Raw genomic sequence first — 17043 nt, forward strand, 5'->3', positions numbered from 1 at the left:
CTCCTGCGACCATCCCAAAAATGGCATCTGCAGAGGCTTCTGGGCCCCCTTACACCCAGCCCTGCCCCTCCCTCCTCATGGACCCCAACCCCGCAGCTCATTCTCCATTACCACTCCTCAGCTGGGCCCTCTGGACTCAGCACACAAACTGAGCTGTCCCGGCAGACTGGATCCTGGGAAACAGGCGTCAAGGGGGGCGTGGAGCTCAGGCCGCACCTGCCGGGCCAGCCGCACCTACTGGGCCGGCAGCACTGCGTGGCTGGTCTCAGCGCTGACCTGCCCTCCCACCAGCTGATGAATTCACAGATCTCTAAGGGTGCAGCCATGAGGGCCCTGGGGAAGGCACGCAGGCCCCTCATTTCGGCAGCTCCCACCCGCTCAGCACAGCTTGGTGAGGGGCGCCGTGCAGTGGACAGAGGGGTGCTCTGAGCCGGGGTGCTTGGCTGTGCAGACCAGATCCTCCCAGTAACAAAACCGACCTCACGGACCTGGGTAAAGTCACTTGGAAACGCAGAACATCAGAAGAAGCCAGAACCACCCGGCTCTCAGCCCTGCAGACCAAGGCCTGTGCGCCTGTCTCCAGGAAGCTCAAGGGTGCATGCTTGTCTTACGTATTCATATGTGCACAGGGACAGCTTTAAATTGATGGCATCATTTGCAATTAATTGAAGAATAATAAGTGTGGTGGGGGGGTGGAAGCATCCTGTCCCTCACTTGCTTCACACAATCTGAAATCCCACAGGTGGGAGCTGTAGATGCTTAGAGGCCAACTCAGCAGGTCAAAGGCACCTGCCCCCTGAACCACAAATGGGGTGTTGCCACCTGGGCTGCAGAGCAGGAGGCGGTTGCATCTGGCTTCTTGGGCCCTCGTCTCCCCGGATGATCAGTCAGGTCCCTTCTAACCCCACTCCCGCAAACACAAAGGTCCAGCCCTTGTGCGTGAAGAAAGGGTCCGCGCCCTTCTCTGCAAGGTTGTTCTCATGATTGTTTCTCTTTATTCAGCAGGGGATGCAACCGTAGCTGTTCACTGCGTTCAAGGACCTGGAGTGAGGACGGTGGGCGGTGGGTGAGGGGGCTGCATGGTGGCCGGAGGGACGGCCAGGGGAGAGAGCCGCGGGAGGCGCTGGAAGGCAGCACGGTCCTTCCCACAGGCCCTGGCGGCACTGGCGGGGACATGAGGGCCCAGCGGGGTCTTCCCTGGGCTCTGCCCGGCGTGCAGGGAGGCAGGTGGGCGGGTCTCTGCCCCTTCACAGAACCAAGGGGACCTTCTCCTTGCAGGGGGAGGGAGGCACTGAGTTCTCTGCAAGCAGCTTCTTCTCTGTCTCTTCCTCGTCCTGGAAAAAACAGAGGATCAGTTATTAGAGGGAAAAGGTGGGGGCAAAGCCAGCTGTCTAGAACCTGAATTCAGGAAAGAGCGGACAGGATGGGGCCCGGGACAAAAGTCCTGGCCAGAAGGAGAGGGTGGTGGTGAGTAGGGAGCACGGGAGGGGGTAAGCGGCAGAGAATGGGTCCCCTTCCCCAGACTTGGAAGGAAAGGGCCAGCAAGTGCTGGAGGATTCCTGCCAGCAGAACTGTGGGGTCCCAGGAGCTCTGACAGCAGGGGCCCGCCTACTCCCCCCAGGCCCACCACCCCCAGCACCCCCCGGCCACTCACCAGGGGCAGAGGCCTCTGGCCACACACACTTCGAAAGCGCACGCCCAGGGAAGCCAAGGAGACGATGCCCTGCAGGAGCGAGACAACCAGCAGCAGGGCGCGGATGCCCAGGAACAGGTTCTGGGCGCGTGGAAGGAAAGCAGATGGTCAGGATCCGCGGCCGGGGTGCTGCTCACCCCCTCCCAGCTCGGCCAGACTGTCCAGCTGCCTGCCCCACAAAGCAGGCTGCCTGCACCAGCTCTGAGGGGGGTCACAGCGTCCCCCATTGTCTTGCGTGCAGGGAGACCTCACCTCTATGGAGAGCTGGGACCTATTTCTCCACCCCTGGCCAGGACCCGTGAAGGCCATTTCCAGGAAAATTCTTGGTGACGCCAAGGTCAAGGGAGCCTTTCCCAGGCCCTGCAGCTTCCTGAAATGCTCACAAGTGGGCTACACCCCTGGGGGACCCAGCTGGCCAGGTCGGAGAAGCCTGAGCCACGTGGAGAAGCCACACAGGCTCTGGCAGAGAGCCCCCCACCCCCAGCTGCAGTCCCCGCAGCGCCAGCCGTGTCGCAAACTGTCCTGGACGTCCAGCCCCGTCCAGCCTTCGGATGACGTCACCCCACTGACGTCTGACTAGGCTCGCTGAGAAAACCCAAGTGTGATCTGCCCTCTGAGCCCCCCACCCACAGAGGTGTCAGGAGCCCTAATAAATGGTGGCTTTAAGCCACGGCCTCCAGGACACCCCCAGATCCACTCTGAAACGTCTCCTCCTTGCTCCATCCTCTTTGATTAACGGATCTCTGAGCCATGAAGAAAGCCTCCCTCCCTGAAGCCGTGAAGAAACCTCCCCCCCAAGCAAAGACCTCGGGCCCCGCCCTGTGCCCGCCTGGCCCCACCTGGCCCCGCGGCCCGGCCGGCCCTCACCAGCAGCATCTGCATGTAGTCCCGGCACTGCTCCTCGCGCCAGCCCCAGCCCTGGAGGCCACACAGGGAGTCCATGAAGCCGTCGCTTTGCCAGGTGAAGCTCATGGCACAGAGGACGGCAGCAGCCAAGGCCGTGGCCACGGCCGCCATGGTGAGCAGGTCTGACGCGCAGCCCTGCGGGGGGACAGGCTCAGAGGCCGCTCTGAGAAAACCCAGGTGAGACCCCCTCTGAGCCCACACCCCCAGGATGGGCCGCTCTCCGACCCGCCCCCCACCCTGTGCTGGCCCCGGAAACCCTCCCCAGCCGCCAGGAAAGAGCTCACAGCATCAAGACCCAACAGCAAGACGGCAGAGGGAAAAGCGGAGCTGCGGAGGGCCCCGGGGAAGGCTGGGCAGGAGGCCGGACTCACGGTGCACTTGCGCCCCCGCTTCTCATGGACGATGGTCCCAGCTCCTGCTGCGAACGCCTGCGAGACAGACCCCAAGAGACCCCAGCTACTCTCCTGCAGGACGGCCCGACACCGCACCCACAGGCCCTGCACCGTCAGCTCAAGGGGGCCCCAGCGACAGACCACCTTGCCGGTGGACATGCCAGCGTGGCCGCCCACCTTTCCCAGCCTGGCCCTTTGTGGGGAGCACAGGGGGTGTGGGGTCCTGCCACCCCCTAAGGCAGCTTCCTGAAGGCAAAGGGCCTTTGGCCTCCAGGTCCTCAAACTCCTGACCCCAGCTGCGAGGAACCTCCCCTTGCCCGTCCCCACGCCCCCCTCAGCCCCGCCGGTCCTTACCACCGCCCCTGCCCAGAAGGCACAGCCCGTGGCGCGCAGCTGGATCCAGGGCCCGATGTAGAGGAAGCCCCCCAGGATGCAGCTCACCGCGCCCAGCAGCACCTGCGTCACCTGCAAGATGGAGGAAAAGTCAGATCCAGCTCTGAGCCCGGGGCCCCCAGCAGCCGCCCCACTCCCACCAAGTGGCGTTTTTCTTCCCCTTCATCTCTGATTCCGGAAGTTTCTCTCCCCTTTACACCCACGAAGCAGCAGGCCCTGGCTCCCGCCGTGCCCCGAGGTGGCTCACATCTGTCCTTCGTCACTTATTACACTTGGTCGTGCGCCTGCTGACCCCGCCTCCCCCTCGCTCACCCCAGGACGCGCCACAGAAGAGTGTGGTGGGTGACGGTCCCCAGAGGCCAGCCGTTCACGGTCCACTCACCTTTCAGGCCGAGAGCACACTTTTGGGGGGCATGGTGGTAGCACAGGGCTAGTTCCACATCCCATGCACCCCACAACGGGCACCTTAGCTGGACCGACAGCCCTTGGCAGCCAGCATCTGTCTGACAGGCCCCCAGCCAATCCTGCACCTCCTTTCCTTCTCAGAGTGTCCCCAATAAACTTCTGACACCCCGAACCCCGAGTCAGCACTGGCCTTCTGGAGAGCAAGACTGTCCCAGCCCCTCTGGCATCACAGCCTGCCTGTGCCGCCCACCTCAGATCATCACACCCGAGCTGCATACCCTGCACCCCGAGTCCACTCACCCCTGCGTCCTGGAGCCCCATCCAGAGGGTCTGGACTCCTCTGCTCAGCACCCCCGAGACCCCTCCCCCAGACCCACCGGGCTCTGAGGCAGCCTCCCGGGGCTGGGAGGCCAGGCCCAGCCCAGGATCCGCCTCCTGCCGGAGCTGACTCCAGCCTGGCCACTCGGGGCTCCCGGCCCCGGGGCCCGTCCAATCCCACCAGCCTGGGCCACGCTCCCTGCGCTGACCACTGGCCCTTGCTTCCCGCTTCTTTGCTGCCTCCCCCAGCCTCTCATCCTGCCGTCTTGTACTCCCTTTCACCTCATCTGTGTAAAGCCACCCCCTCCCCACCCCAGATGCAGAAGCTGTCACCTGCAGGACGCTGCGGGTCTGCCTGGGCCTCGATGTAGTGGCCCGGTCCCTCCGAAGGATGCCCAGGACTTTTAGGTTACGCCCCTGGGGTTTTCTCTGTGGTTTCCCCAAAAGTGCCTGTCACAGGCCCTGCAGACCCTCAGTACCCCCAACCTCCAGGGGACCTGCCACCCACCCCCTCCTCTGACCGGAACCCCTCCTTCCCCAAAGACGAGGCCCATGGCTGCTCCCCATCCTGGGGATGCGCTCCCCAAACCTTCTTTCAAAAACAAGTAGGGCTGTAAGTCGGGAGTCCTGAGGATTCCACCCACTACCCCTTTTTTGCCTCCGAGGGAAGGCGCGTCCCCACCGGCTATGTGCCCTCTGCTGCCCACTCTTACCCCCAGGGCCAGCTGCCTGGAGCGGATGCCGGCCTTGGAAGGGCCGCTGTCCGTGGGCCGAGAGAAGTACTCCTTCAGGGAGCTCCCCGCCTTCAGCAGCTGAGCCAGGGCCGACTCCTGGTGGATGTGGATGTTGATGTGGGTCGGCTGGGACAGCGTCGAGGTCACCTCCACCCCGTTCACGGTCACCGTGTTCTGCTCCATCCCGCCTGCTGGAGCGAGAGTGCACAGAGGTGAGGCCGGCAGGGCGGGCAGGGTGAAAGCACAGACACTGCAGGGCTGAGGGAGAGAGAGCAGTCTCCCCAGCACGCTGCTCAGGGCTGCCCGCACCGGCATCACGTGACTCGCCTGGGCTGGAATCCCGACCCCCTCGAGCATCTCCCTCCATATATCCCCTCAGGCTCCGCCCAGGAGGGCCTGACACCATCTGGACTCACATTGGACCAAGAAGGAGTCTGTTTTCAAATGCTCCCCAGAGCAAAAATGGAATTCTGGGAATTAGACGGCCCCTCCCCCGTGCTGCAGGTGGTTCTAGGGAGCCCCACCCGCCCCGCAGGTGTGAGAGGCTAGTCTAGACCCCAACATCTCCTCACTTCACCACCCCTTCGGTTATTTTTTTGCCTTCTCTCTGGCTGTAGCTGGACTACGTCTCCAGGGCACTTCAGCACCCCTGGCCTCGCACCAAAACAATCCCCTCCATGCGGTCCCTGTGGGTGGTGTCCCTGGAAGACCCTGAGGGAGCAGAGTCATCGTCCCAGTGCCTGTGTGCTCCCCGAGCTCTCGTGCTTCCTGCCTGGCCTCCTCTGAGGTGAGAAGGACAGACGTGCGTCCGGCATGGTGCTGAGCAGCGGCTTGCTCACTGCCACACACAAGCCCAGCTCCAGGCCATCTCCACCCCCTGCACCCAGATCAGAGCCGATGAAGACTCCGACTCCAGGCTCGGGGCCCATCCCGCTGGCCTGGACGCTGTCCCCTGCCCAGCTGCGCCCACTGTCCCTGGAGCTACAGATGGAGAATCCCCACCGCCCTGGCCCTGGGCCTCAGGCCAGGTCTGCTCGCACATCCTCCCTCCTGAGCCAGCCCTTGGGAATCAAGCAAGAGGGACGGGAGCCTGGAGGGCCAGTCCTGAGGAGGGAGAGCGCGCGAGCCTGTGCTGACCCCCTGGGAGGCACCACCTGGCCCGGCCCTGCTCACCTGCTGTCCCAGGGAGCCAGCGGCCAGGAGCGCAGGTCTGGGTCTGGGAGGAGCAGACCTGGAGCTGAGGACGCCCCCAGCTCCGGCTCTGGCAGTGGGAGGGAGCAGGGCAGAGGGGAGGGATGGAGGGAAGAGGCCCTGACCTGCAGTGTCAAAACTTCCCAGAAAATAGATGGAGCCAAGGGGCCCCATGTGGGGGGTTTGGTTTTGAGATGACCGAGGTGGTCAGGGAAGGCACAGGGCACACGGGCATCCACATGCACACTCACGCCCTGGCACACACTCTGCACACTCATGCCCTGGCACATACCCCGCACACTCACACCCTGGCACATACCCTGCACACTCACCTGCGCCCTGGCACACCCAGCAGAGGTGTGCTCAGAAACCAGGGGCCGGTGAGCAGGGGCGAGGGCAGCCTCAGGGTGTCCGGGGCTGGTCAGCGCAGTCCCCAGGCCGCCCGCCTCACCTCACGCCTGCCGTCTGGCAGGCCGCAGCCAGAGAGCCGCTGCCGCTGCCGCTGGAAAGCCCCTGCAGAGGCCCCTTGGCCTGTGGCCTGCTGTCTGCCGGGAAGCCTGCTGGAGCCAGACACTCCCCTTCCATCACTTCCTCCCTGCCTCCCCGCCAGCTCTGCTGCCCTCCTCCAGCCCAGCCCTCCCGGCCCTCCTGCCCTGCCCAGCCTGGCCAAGGAGAGCAGGGGAGACAAGCACTACCCAGAGCCCAGCACGGCACCACCCGAGCGGCCTCCTCACAGGTGTCTGCGTTTCTGCCTCTGCACTTGGGGGACCAGCGAGGCAGCGGGTCGGTGGGGGGGTCCCCTAGCACCACACAGACCTTGTTCTCTGGGAAGGTGGCGGCCAAGAAGCGGGTGCGTCCCTGCGTGATGCCCAGGGGCCTCCCCAGACCTCCACCTCCACCCAGCCCACCGGGGGGCGGGGGGCAGCTGGGCTGGGCAGTTCAGGGCGGGTGGTGGAGAGGACAGTATTTAGGGGCCGCGAGGTGTCTTGGGGTGCAGCAAGGGACTGTGGCCACTACAGAAGCTCAACGGGCAGTGCGTCGTGGGGGTGGGTCCTGGGGGGTGAGAGCCAGGGTGGGGTCTGGCCGCCCCATGGGCTGGAAGTGGGGTGTGTGGAGCGGTGGAGGTCGCAGGAGGAGCATGGGGTCAGCAGATCTGGGGGACGCCCCGAGAGCTGGCCGGGCAGCTGCTCTGTGACCAGGCGCCCAACCTGAGAGGCTCTGCCCGCATCGCCCCCGCCACTCCCCTCCTCAGGCCATGGCTTCAGACGCGGGCCCCACCGCAGGTGGCGAGGCAGCCCCCGTGGCCCCCCAGCCCACCCACATCGACGTGCACCTGCACCAGGAGTCGGGGGTGAAGCTCCTGCTGAGCAAGTGCTCCCTGCTGAGCCCCGGAGCCCCGGGCGCCCCCCGCCGCTCCCCGGCTGGCCGGCTGCTGGTGGCCTCATGGGTGAGTAGCCTCTGGGGCCCTGATGTCGGGGGGCGGGGCGGGGTCACCCTTCTCCTGCTCTCTGCACAGGACACTGAGCCAGATTTCTCTGCTTACGAGAAATCAAGCTCTCCCACCCCGTCCTGCCCCCTTCCTCACTTTCTCGGTCCCCAGTAACAGCCAGGAGGCAAGGCTGCGCAGAAGGGCTGCGGGGCGCAGGGGGCCATCTCCAGCTGGTGGAGACTGAGGCCCCCTCCACAGCCCCCATGTGGCTGGCTCTCCCCACCCCCGGCCCCTGCTCTCCCCTCCGGGGCCCCCTCCTCCCTGAGGCCCCCCCATTCCTGTCCCCCTCTAGTGTTCCTAGTCCCCCTCCCCTGCTGCTCCTCTCCTCCCCTCACCCTCCTCCCCTTCTCTCTCTCTCCTCCCTTCCCCTCCCCAAGCTCAGGACGCCCCCAGTGACCTCAAGGCCGGCAGGTCCTCTCGCCCCCTCCACCCGCTGCCCCTGGGCCCAGGATGGCGCCAACTCTGGAATCCTTCATCTTCCAGGTGGTGCAGATCGTGCTGGGGATCCTGAGCGGGGTCCTGGGGGGGCTCCTCTACCTCGGCCACTACTCCTCAGTGCGTGACTCGGGAGCTGCCATCTGGACAGGAGCCGTGGTGAGTGGGTCCCCCAAGGGGGCGGGTGGCCCCGGCTCCGTGACAGAGCATCCGCCAGCGAGCCGGAGTGGTGCGTTCGCGTTGGAAGGAGCCGGCCTCCTGCCCCGGGCTGACCTGCTTCTGCTCCCCCCAGGCCGTGCTGGCTGGAGCTGTCGCCTTCATTTATGAGAAACGGGGTGGCATCTGTTGGGTGAGTTTGGGGCAGGGCATCTGTTGGGTGAGTTGGGGGCAGGGCAGCGGTGGACCCCAGGCCCGGAAGCTGGAGGCCACCCCAAAGCCCCAGCACATCTCTGATCCCAGGCTGGGCTCCAGGAGAGTCTGAGCCCCAAGCTCCCTCCGCCCCTCTCCCCGCCAGGCCCTCCTGAGGACCCTGCTCGCCCTGGCGGCCTTCACCACGGCCATCACCGCCATTGCCATCGGCTCTGCGAATTTCCGAGACTACGTCTACTTCTACAGAGGGGACTTCTGCTACAGGGACTCCTGGAGGGGCTGGCCCACCGAGAGCCCCAGCACAGACAGCCCGGCGGAGGAGGAAAGGATGCAGCTGTGTCGCTACTACGTGGCCATGGGGAAGGTAGGGGCAGGCCGGGCCGGCCAGCTCGGTGCCAGGAGCCAGGCCATCCTCCCCAAACAGAGTTTGACCAGAGGAAACAGCTGGCGAGACACTGCAAAAATATTACTTTGACCCCGAAATCTATGCTGGTTGTTTGGGGCAGAGACTGGAGGGAGGTGTGGTGATGGGCCACTGGCACTGGGGTTTTGGGGGTGGACTGGTGTCCCCCCAATAAACAAACCAGAGGCACTGCCTGCAGTGGGTGTACAGACGGGGAGACACCAGCACTGAAAGGATGAGATGAGGCAGCATCACGGGGTGTACAGCTGAGAGGGGTAGAGTCCCCTCAACTTCTCAAGTGTGGCGGTTGTTGGGGAACCCAGCCCAGGCCCCACCCCTCCAGACGAGAGCGCTTTCTGCTGCACTCTGCACCTGGGCCTTGCCCGCCCCCATCAGGACTCCTTCCTCTGCCCTCTCCAGAAGCTAGAGGTGGGGTGATGAGTGGGAGGGACGCCCACGGGTGAAGGGCGTGGGACAGAGCACACTCAGCAAGTCACGCCGCCCCCTGCAGCTTTGGTCCCTTGTCCCAGGCCTTCTTCATAAGCCTCGAGTCCATGCTCTTGGGGGTGTGGGTTCTGCTGCTCCTGGCATCTCTGACGCCCCTGTATCTGCACTTCCAGAAGAGACGCTGCTCCATAAAGGTGAGGCCTTCACGCACATGTGCACATGTGTGGGGGGTGGGGTCGTCCAGGGGAGACAGGAATGGAAAGCTGGTGGTTTGGGGAGGAGAAAAGGACCGTTACAGTGAGTCCCAGGGGGTATGGCCCCTAGTCACAGCCCAGCCTAAAGCGCTCCTGTCTCTGACTGAGTGGCCTCTAGGCCAGACCCCAGAAGGCAGGGGAGTCCGCATCTATGGTGAGACTTTGGGGCTCTTGGCATCAGGTGCTGTAAGGATAATGTTGGGCCAGGTTGGCTCCAGAATTAAGCTGCTCTGGAGAAGAGAATTTCTTCTCCCCATTGGGGCTGTCTCTGTTCTCCCTCTCCCTTAGGAGAAAGACCAGAAGAAACTGGTAGGAGAGAGTGGAATCTAGCCTGCCTGTCCTGCAGGCCTGGCACGCCCTCTGCGCTGGGTGTCCCTGCATCTGGCACCTGGAAGAAGAGATGCTCCAATAGTGCCCACCCCACGGCCACAGCCATGGCCCAGCCCGCCCCCCCACCCTGGCACAGCAGCCGTGCCCACTTCTTGCTCACTGTCACCACCTGCTTGGGCTTCACGCCCCCTCTTGAGCGCCGATGATAATAAACTCACGTGTCATGGCTGGTCTTCCTGCTCAGTTATTCCAGGGCCGTCTCTTGGCTGGGGCAGCAGCCATGGGCCAATTCGGGCCTAAGATGCTGCCCCTGTGGCTTCCAATCTCCATCTGGGCCGGGAGTTGCTCATCTTTGATTCTTTGGCCTGGGACTGTCGTTCCAGACACCAGGGTTGGAAGAATAATGACGGCTAACACTCGGAGCCCGCTTCCTATAACTTAGATTTAAGAGGACAGATATTTTGACAATTGAATTGTTTTTTGGTTTGTCTATTTAATAGATAACATAATTCTAAGATGCAATCATCCTTTGAAAAGCAAGGTCTCTAACAATATACTGAAATAGAAACCCTGAGTAATTGTCTCATGAATAAAACACCTAAAACTTGTGAAGGTATGAAGCTGTACTCCCAAAATTGGTAAAATGTGAATCGTATTTTTTAATTCATGAGTAAACTGTCAAGAAAATGAGGGAAACCCTCAAATTAGGAGTAGGAATTCAGAGAGCTGAATCTTGGAAGGAGTATCTGGCTGTTGAGTCATCCCATGGCCACCCGGTGGTCACTGGCTCCACCGACCGGCCCACAGGACCCAGCATATCATTGGGCTGGCCGCTAAGTTTCATTACAGCAAAGGGGTATGTAGCAGAATCCACACATATCAGGTGGACTCTGGAGGAATCCGTGCCAACTTCCTGTTCTCCCACGAGGAAGGGCCACATGGTAACTGGTAACATGAGTGCAGTGTTTGGGGCCTGGGAAGTCCATTTAAGACTCAGAGCCCAGGGTTTTCAGGGGGGCTGGTCACGTGGGTGCCCCGTCTGCCTGAAGAATGGCAGCAAATCCAGAAGAAAAGCCGGCATCCACCCACGTTGTTTGCACAAACAGTCCAGGCAAGCTGATGCGGTGGAACTCATACTCCATGCGGATGAAACAAGCTTATCTGAGCAGGAATATTTCAAAAGCCTAACTCCAAGGAGACAGCCAAGGGCCTTGGAAAGGGCAGCAGACCTCTCCTGACTTACCCGCTGCTCCCCTCAGCAGTGTATTTCAGTCAGTCTGCCTGTTCTGTTCCCCACTCTGTCTCTGGTGAATCCTCTCACCCCCAACCTCTGGCCTGTACCCCAGCTCTTGTATGCATAAATAAATAAATCTTTTTTAAAAAAGGGCTATGAGAAACAATAAATGAACATAGCAAAGTGGCAGTTTACAAAACCAGCATTCAAAAATCCGCAGCATTTTTATATGCAAACAAGGAACAAGAAGCAAAAGAACTCTATTTATTACTGCTCCAAAAAGAATTAAATACCTCAGAATCAACCTAACAAAGAGGTAAAATACCTATACTATGAGAACTATAAGACGTCATGTTTTAAATGACTTAGATAGCGGCAGAGGAGATGGGAGATATCCCATGCTCATGGATAGAGAGAATCAATATAGTCAAAATGACTCTCCTGCCTAAAATAATAAACAAATTTAATGCAACGCCATCAAAACACCAGCAACATATTTCAAAGAAACTGAACAAAATATTAAAATTTATATGGAATCATGAAAGATCTGAAATTGCAAAAGCAACCCTAAAAAAAGGCTTTTAGCTCTATTTCAAATACACAATCATTCTTGAATATTACTTTATCAACAGAAGGTAGAGTTGGTGTGACATCTGATTTTCTGCAGAAGAGGAAAATGAAATCCAGAACTCTCTGAGGCTGTTGGGAAGGAGATAGGGCTGCAAAGAGTGACAGACACGGAGGAGGGGCTGCAGGAGGATGTGGAGGAGGGCTGTTTTCTCAAAGAAGCAGACCAGCCAGCTGCAACAAACAGAGGAGGTTGCCAGATTCTGATGCAAAAGACCACTTCTGAGCCCAAGGACAAACCAAGTTGACATTCATTTATCTGGATGACGAATGGAAAGAATTTTATATCCAGTCAGGCCATAAAAGGACTGATTTAGAGACACTGTGTAGAAGAGCAATTGATACCATCTTTAGCTTAAGGAAGAAACTAATTCACCAGAGTCGTTATTTACCCTGAAAATGACAATATGTTTTTAAATTTAATGCTTAACAAGCTCAAAGATAGAATTAAAACAAGACTGAATTTAAATTCAAATTCCGAGTTCCATGTCTCAATCCAGATGTGATTAGCCCTGCCACCTAGTGGTTACAAAAAAGTCTTCAAGAAAAAACAGAAAACAAATTTGTGCGTGTGCATTTTCACTTATTGGAATACAAGCCTCAATGATATTAAGCAAAGAATTTCTTAGATAATAAAAATGAACACTGGAACACCAGAAGCAGTGCAACAGTGTTTACTCCGAGAGAACTGTTCCAACAATCGCAAGTTTAACTTTAGTTTATGGTGGGAGGAACAGAGAGTCACTGACGTCAAAAATGTGATTATTCCCGACACAGGGGCTTCTGGCCTCAGTTGTTGTGAACTAAATATGAGAGATGCTCTGAAGCTGGGTGAGCAGAGAAGGTGGTGCTGGGTTATTCCCTTCCTTTCTGAAGAAAGCCCCGAGGAGGCACAGAGACCGGCCCCCGTGTTGCACCTCCTTGATCCTGCGCCTTGGTCCTTGGTGGGGGTTGGAAAGATGTTTCACAACCCGGCAGTAGATTTTACAAAGCTGTTTCAGACTTTGAGTCTACACCAACATCTTTACCCTCGGGTCGGCGAGAGTAGGGAGGGGCTCCCAGAACACTCTAGAGGCATTTCTTGGAAAATTATTAATTGACTGACATCTACCAACACCTCCCTGTGGTGAAGACTGTGGGTCCTGGCAATGGACCTGTGAACAGTGGCTGCCCCTGCCCGGCCTAGCCTGGGTGACAACAGGGAGTACAGGCCAAGGCTGCGTGTCGCCTCCCACCTCCGACAGGCGTCCACCTCACACAACCGGTGACAATCGTGCCAAGGGGCCAGCAGAATAGAGGGTGGGGCGGCGGGTGTCCCCACTGTTCTGGTCTCAGCCAGTTTTTCTCCCTGTGCCACCTCGTCTGTGCTGGGACACTCTTCAGGAAGCAGGTGCCCCAGTCCTGAGCGGGCAGCCCCTGTGGCAGCCCACAGAGAGGTCGGGTGGTCCTGCCCCAGCTGGGCCTGGTGGACACAGGGCTGCCCACCCAGGGCAAACACCCTCCACACACACTGGAGGGCGAGAACCGTCTCTGGGAACCGTCCGTCCTTGGAAACACGGACTCTATATTGGCAGAGCCCGGACAGAGTGGTGGCTGAGCACCCAGGGGCATCTGCCCGGTCCTCCGTGAGGACAGTGTGACCCCAAAGCATTCACCTGGCGACCCCCACCCACCTCCCGGCACCACCATCACCTTCCACACAGAAGACATGAAGGATTTATTAAACAGGACACACTGCATACATTGAGCAAAATATGCAAGACACCAAAAAATATGCCTTCAGCGAGATTCTATTTATATAAAATCCAAAACAGGCAAAATAATACCTACCCTTTCGGGGTGCGTGCAGAGATGGCAAAACGCTCGCCTGGAGAAAAGCCAAAAAATGATTTGCACAAGAGCGTTTCTGGGTCACTTGTGGAGCAAGGGACAAAAGGGGGTGGCTGGAGGGGGCTGGGGTGCTTGGGGGGCAGTGTCCTGTTTGCGATGTGGTGTAGAAATCCGCTTTATAACCGTTCATGCAGCTGAGTTCACACGTTAATGTCCACGTGTATCTATGTCATATCTTAGCATGCATGAGAATAATAAAGCAGTTCTATCGAGCTCAAAGATCTTCAGACAAACCTTCGGGACACGCGTGTCGGGGTTGGGGGGTTCACAGCCTGACGTGAACATTCGGGGCGACATGGCCCAGATCTACGAGACAGCCAAGCAGCCGCCTCCTTTAAGTAATAAAGTCCCTGTCTGAGACGAGAAGGGGGCGCGGGCGTCCCACGGCTGGGACAAACCTGGGGAGGCAGTAAGCCGAGCCGGGCCCCCAGGAAGGCAGAGGGAAGAATCGCCCCGCAGGTGCCGCCCCGATCCCCAGGGCGGCTCCAGCCCCGGCCACTGCAGGCCCGGGACGCCAGGGGGCGCTGTCCGCAGCCTCGGCGCCGGGAGGCGGGCCTAGAGCGCAGGCCCCACCCGCTCCTCGTATCCAGTGGACAGCCCGCCTGCCGCTCACAGCCTGACAGCCAATGAGGAGGAGCTGAGGCTACTGCCCCGGCGCGGGGCGGGAGGGGCGCCGCGGGGATCCCGGGCTGCGAAAGGGGAGCCAGGCCCCGGGCCCCGTCGGAGCCGAGGCTGGGTCAGGGCGGCTGACGGGCTGAGCAATGGCTCTTCGGCGGCGCGGAACGTGGTCCCAGGGGGCACCCCACCCCGTGCCCCCCCCCGCCTTGGCGCCCCGCACCCCACTGCGGCAGGACGTCCAAGGGCTTCCCTGGGAGCCCAGCCCCCCACTTCCTGGAGCACCTGGGGTCCGGTCGGAGAAGGGCCAGACACCCCTGTTCAGCCCAGAGGTGCAGTCACCTGCGCCCCACCTCCGTGGCACCCCGCGGCGACCAGGAGCCGCGTCCCCAGGTGGATCGACTCCCCGCAATCGGAGGCCCCGTCCTCAGCTCCCCAGCTGCCCCCCCTGCCCGCCCAGATGGCAGCCCAAGTCAGGACCGGCTCAGGGTGTCAGTCCCGCGCATGGTTCCCCTTCCCTCTTCGGAATAGCGTGTGGGTGTCCAGCTGATCACCCCCGTCCCCAGGGAAGGTGGGCACCACATTGCTTAGGGACCCCAAATCTCAGATTCCTCTTGCCCAGGACGCAGGCCTGAGCGGGGAGTTGAATTTGGGTGCTCAGAACAGAGACTGAGAAAACCAGTCTGGTTCCACCCTTGACACTTGTCTGCGGGCTTCTTCCTATAGAACAGGTACCAGACCAGAGGACAAAGAGACGGGGGCTGGAGGCGACTGTTGGGGCGCAAGCAACAGAGCCTGGTCTGCTTTCTACTCAGCACTGGGGAGCCCAGTGAGCAGCATGGAGGACAGCCAGGAATCATGCCTCTCAGCCTGGTGACTCTGCCCTCGGGCTGGTGACTCTGCTGTGCCAGGAGCAGCCAAAGGTCCGGACCTCTGCACCTGCCACAAAGGCTTCTCTGGTTGAGAAGGAAGGGGGGCGGAGTGCCTTTGCAGTCAGCCTTCAGGCCTCCTCAGAGCCCTGTGGGGGCTGGGCCACCTGCAGGGAACCTGGCCAGGAGTGACACCCAGGGATTGGCTTCCTTCAGACAACCGCAGCTGGGATGGCAGTGTTCTTCCAAGGTCACGACCTTGTCAGCTGCTTTGTCCCACAGTGTCCTCGGTAACCACCCGTCCCTTTGCCCTTTCATGTCCAGGGGTAAAAATGGTGTCCAGTGACTTGTGGCCTCGGTGCTTCCCACCCCCACCCTGCCTCACCTTTGTAAACGCGCCTCACTCCCCCTTGGAAACACGGAGAAGGCCCTGACTGACGTGCTGGGTTTCCTTTTTTTCAGCTTCACTCTGCTTTCACCCTGGAATCACCTTCATTCACTAAGCAAGCATAGCACCTGCAAGGCGCCAGGTGAGCGCTGGGATGCGGAGACGGGAGACAAAGGTCGCATCAGTCATCACACGAGAGGACTGTACTGGAGGTCAGCGCCAGGCGGGCACAGCCCGGGAAGGTCCAGGCACATCACAGCCAAAGGCCACAGGCCACAGGGCAGACGTGGGGAAAGGGATGAAGTGGTCCCGAAAGGGGGGTAGCATGCAGACGTGAGGGCGGGCGCTGGGCATTGTGGGAGCCCGGGCGTCAGGCCACACTGCTGACAGGAGCCAGCCCATGGGGGCTCAGGAGGTCTTGGCCTGTCCCCATTGCGAAAAGGCCATTTGGGGATGACAAATTGGTGGGGGTACGTGATGGAGCCAGGAGGCCAGCGAAAGTCCACTGCAGGAGTTAGGCTGACTCAGGACAATGGCAGGAAGGGGGGGCTGGATGCAGCAGGTCATGCAAACAGGTAGATGCCGCCGGGCGAAGCTGTGAGGATGCAGCCCCTTCGGGAGGCCTGGCTGGAGCATCTGGGTGGACAGAGGCGGCATTCCTAGGACGAAGAGCAGGGGGGCAGGGGGCAGGTATTCTGCTTGGAGTTTTTTGGGTTCCAGACACCTGTGGGTGAGCGAGTGAAGGTCGCTGGAGCTCGGGTTGGTCTACACCGAGGACAGGCCCCAACAGTCCTAAAGACACAGAGGAGTGACTGGACTGAGTGTCCTCCCCCGGGCCATCTGTCCAGGAGTAGATCATTGAACTGTGGACATTCTGTAAGTGTTGTGGGACACACGCACACACACACACACACACACATCCTGTCTAGCCGGCAGGAGACAAACCATCTGCATAGAGTTGTCGAAACAGGGTCCGCCCTGTTCTGTGAAGCCACTTGCCCAAATCTGCAGCCTGCAGGTAAACCAGCCTTTCACCCCCACCGATGACCGAGGAGCCTTCAGGAAGGTTCGCATGGTGGGCACCCAGCCTTTGAGCCTGCAGCACGAGTCTTTAGAAATCAGGAAAGCGACTAAACCCCAGCCTTGCTGCCTCTGTGCCTAGTAGTATCGACACATCTTTTCGCCAAGAAAACTTTGGAAATTGAAAGATCTGAGCCAACAGACAAAAAGCAGAAGTCCCCGCCCCGTCGAGAATGACGGCATTTGTTACATCAGCGACACTCTCTAAGCTCAGACGCGGCTGCTCGCTGCGCAGCTCCCACGCGTCAGCACCCTGCGCTGCTTCCCGGGCTGGGATCCTCGCCCTGTGTCTAGTAAACTCTTGTCTCAGGCTCCCCGAGACTTTATTCCAGCGAACAGACGAGGACGCTGACATGCGGGCCGCCGAGCCAGGTATCCATGAAGAACACCGTCGTCCTCCGGGTGTTTAATTCGACATGTAAGGCACTGACTGGTATCGACGTCGCTTTACGAATAGAAGACTAAGGCTCAGAGGAGTCACACCACTTGCCCAGGGCCCCACAGCTGGGAAGTGTCATTACTGATACTTGAATCCAGACAGTCCGACTCCTGAATAAACTGGGCTTTTGCTTCATCATTTC

The 17043-nt window shown here is 60.0% G+C and overlaps 2 protein-coding genes across 8 annotated transcripts; one reads left to right on the forward strand and one right to left on the reverse strand.

The window, feature by feature from the left end:
- Positions 1–577: 577 nt before the first annotated feature.
- Positions 578–6541, reverse strand: TMEM176B (transmembrane protein 176B). Of its 5 annotated transcripts, none has more exons than XM_037515668.2 (7): positions 6365–6541; positions 4821–5029; positions 3346–3456; positions 2971–3027; positions 2561–2734; positions 1655–1774; positions 578–1334 (listed from the first exon to the last, which is right to left on the reverse strand). In XM_037515668.2, the coding sequence occupies exons 2-7, from the start codon at positions 5022–5024 to the stop codon at positions 1248–1250; spliced, it is 753 nt and encodes a 250-aa protein (XP_037371565.1). In that variant the 5' UTR covers positions 5025–5029; positions 6365–6541; the 3' UTR covers positions 578–1247. The 5 variants fall into 5 exon arrangements, with proteins under 5 accessions (XP_037371565.1, XP_037371550.1, XP_037371558.1 ...); XM_037515653.2 differs by having other exon boundaries at positions 4821–5032; XM_037515661.2 differs by lacking the exon at positions 6365–6541 and adding an exon at positions 6015–6147.
- TMEM176A (transmembrane protein 176A) lies at positions 6527–11247 on the forward strand. 3 transcript variants are annotated; one of them, XM_037515534.2, is made up of 7 exons: positions 6527–6882; positions 7285–7479; positions 8005–8115; positions 8249–8305; positions 8471–8689; positions 9240–9369; positions 9718–11247. In XM_037515534.2, the coding sequence occupies exons 2-7, from the start codon at positions 7288–7290 to the stop codon at positions 9963–9965; spliced, it is 957 nt and encodes a 318-aa protein (XP_037371431.1). In that variant the 5' UTR covers positions 6527–6882; positions 7285–7287; the 3' UTR covers positions 9966–11247. The 3 variants fall into 3 exon arrangements, with proteins under 3 accessions (XP_037371431.1, XP_037371444.1, XP_037371439.1); XM_037515547.2 differs by having other exon boundaries at positions 9259–9369; positions 9718–9795; XM_037515542.2 differs by having other exon boundaries at positions 6610–6768; positions 9718–11239.
- The last annotated feature ends 5796 nt before the right edge of the window (positions 11248–17043 follow it).

Source organism: Talpa occidentalis, unplaced genomic scaffold, assembly GCF_014898055.3.
Source record: "Talpa occidentalis isolate TD23 unplaced genomic scaffold, MPIMG_talOcc4v2.1, whole genome shotgun sequence".
In the NCBI taxonomy this organism is placed as follows: Eukaryota; Metazoa; Chordata; class Mammalia; order Eulipotyphla; family Talpidae; genus Talpa; species Talpa occidentalis.

What these genes read in the sequence shown, in the direction of transcription:
- TMEM176A (XM_037515534.2), top strand. Translation starts at nt 7,288, where the DNA reads ATGGCTTCAGACGCGGGCCCCACCGCAGGTGGCGAGGCAGCCCCCGTG. An exon ending in CCATCTGGACAGGAGCCGTG is followed by an intron (nt 8,116 to 8,248) that starts GTGAGTGGGTCC and finishes TGCTCCCCCCAG; the next exon opens with GCCGTGCTGGCTGGAGCTGT. An exon ending in ACTACGTGGCCATGGGGAAG is followed by an intron (nt 8,690 to 9,239) that starts GTAGGGGCAGGC and finishes CGCCCCCTGCAG; the next exon opens with CTTTGGTCCCTTGTCCCAGG.
- TMEM176B (XM_037515668.2), bottom strand. Translation starts at nt 5,024, where the DNA reads ATGGAGCAGAACACGGTGACCGTGAACGGGGTGGAGGTGACCTCGACG. An exon ending in CCTTCTGGGCAGGGGCGGTG is followed by an intron (nt 3,028 to 3,345) that starts GTAAGGACCGGC and finishes TCTGTCTCGCAG; the next exon opens with GCGTTCGCAGCAGGAGCTGG. An exon ending in ACTACATGCAGATGCTGCTG is followed by an intron (nt 1,775 to 2,560) that starts GTGAGGGCCGGC and finishes CCACGCGCCCAG; the next exon opens with AACCTGTTCCTGGGCATCCG.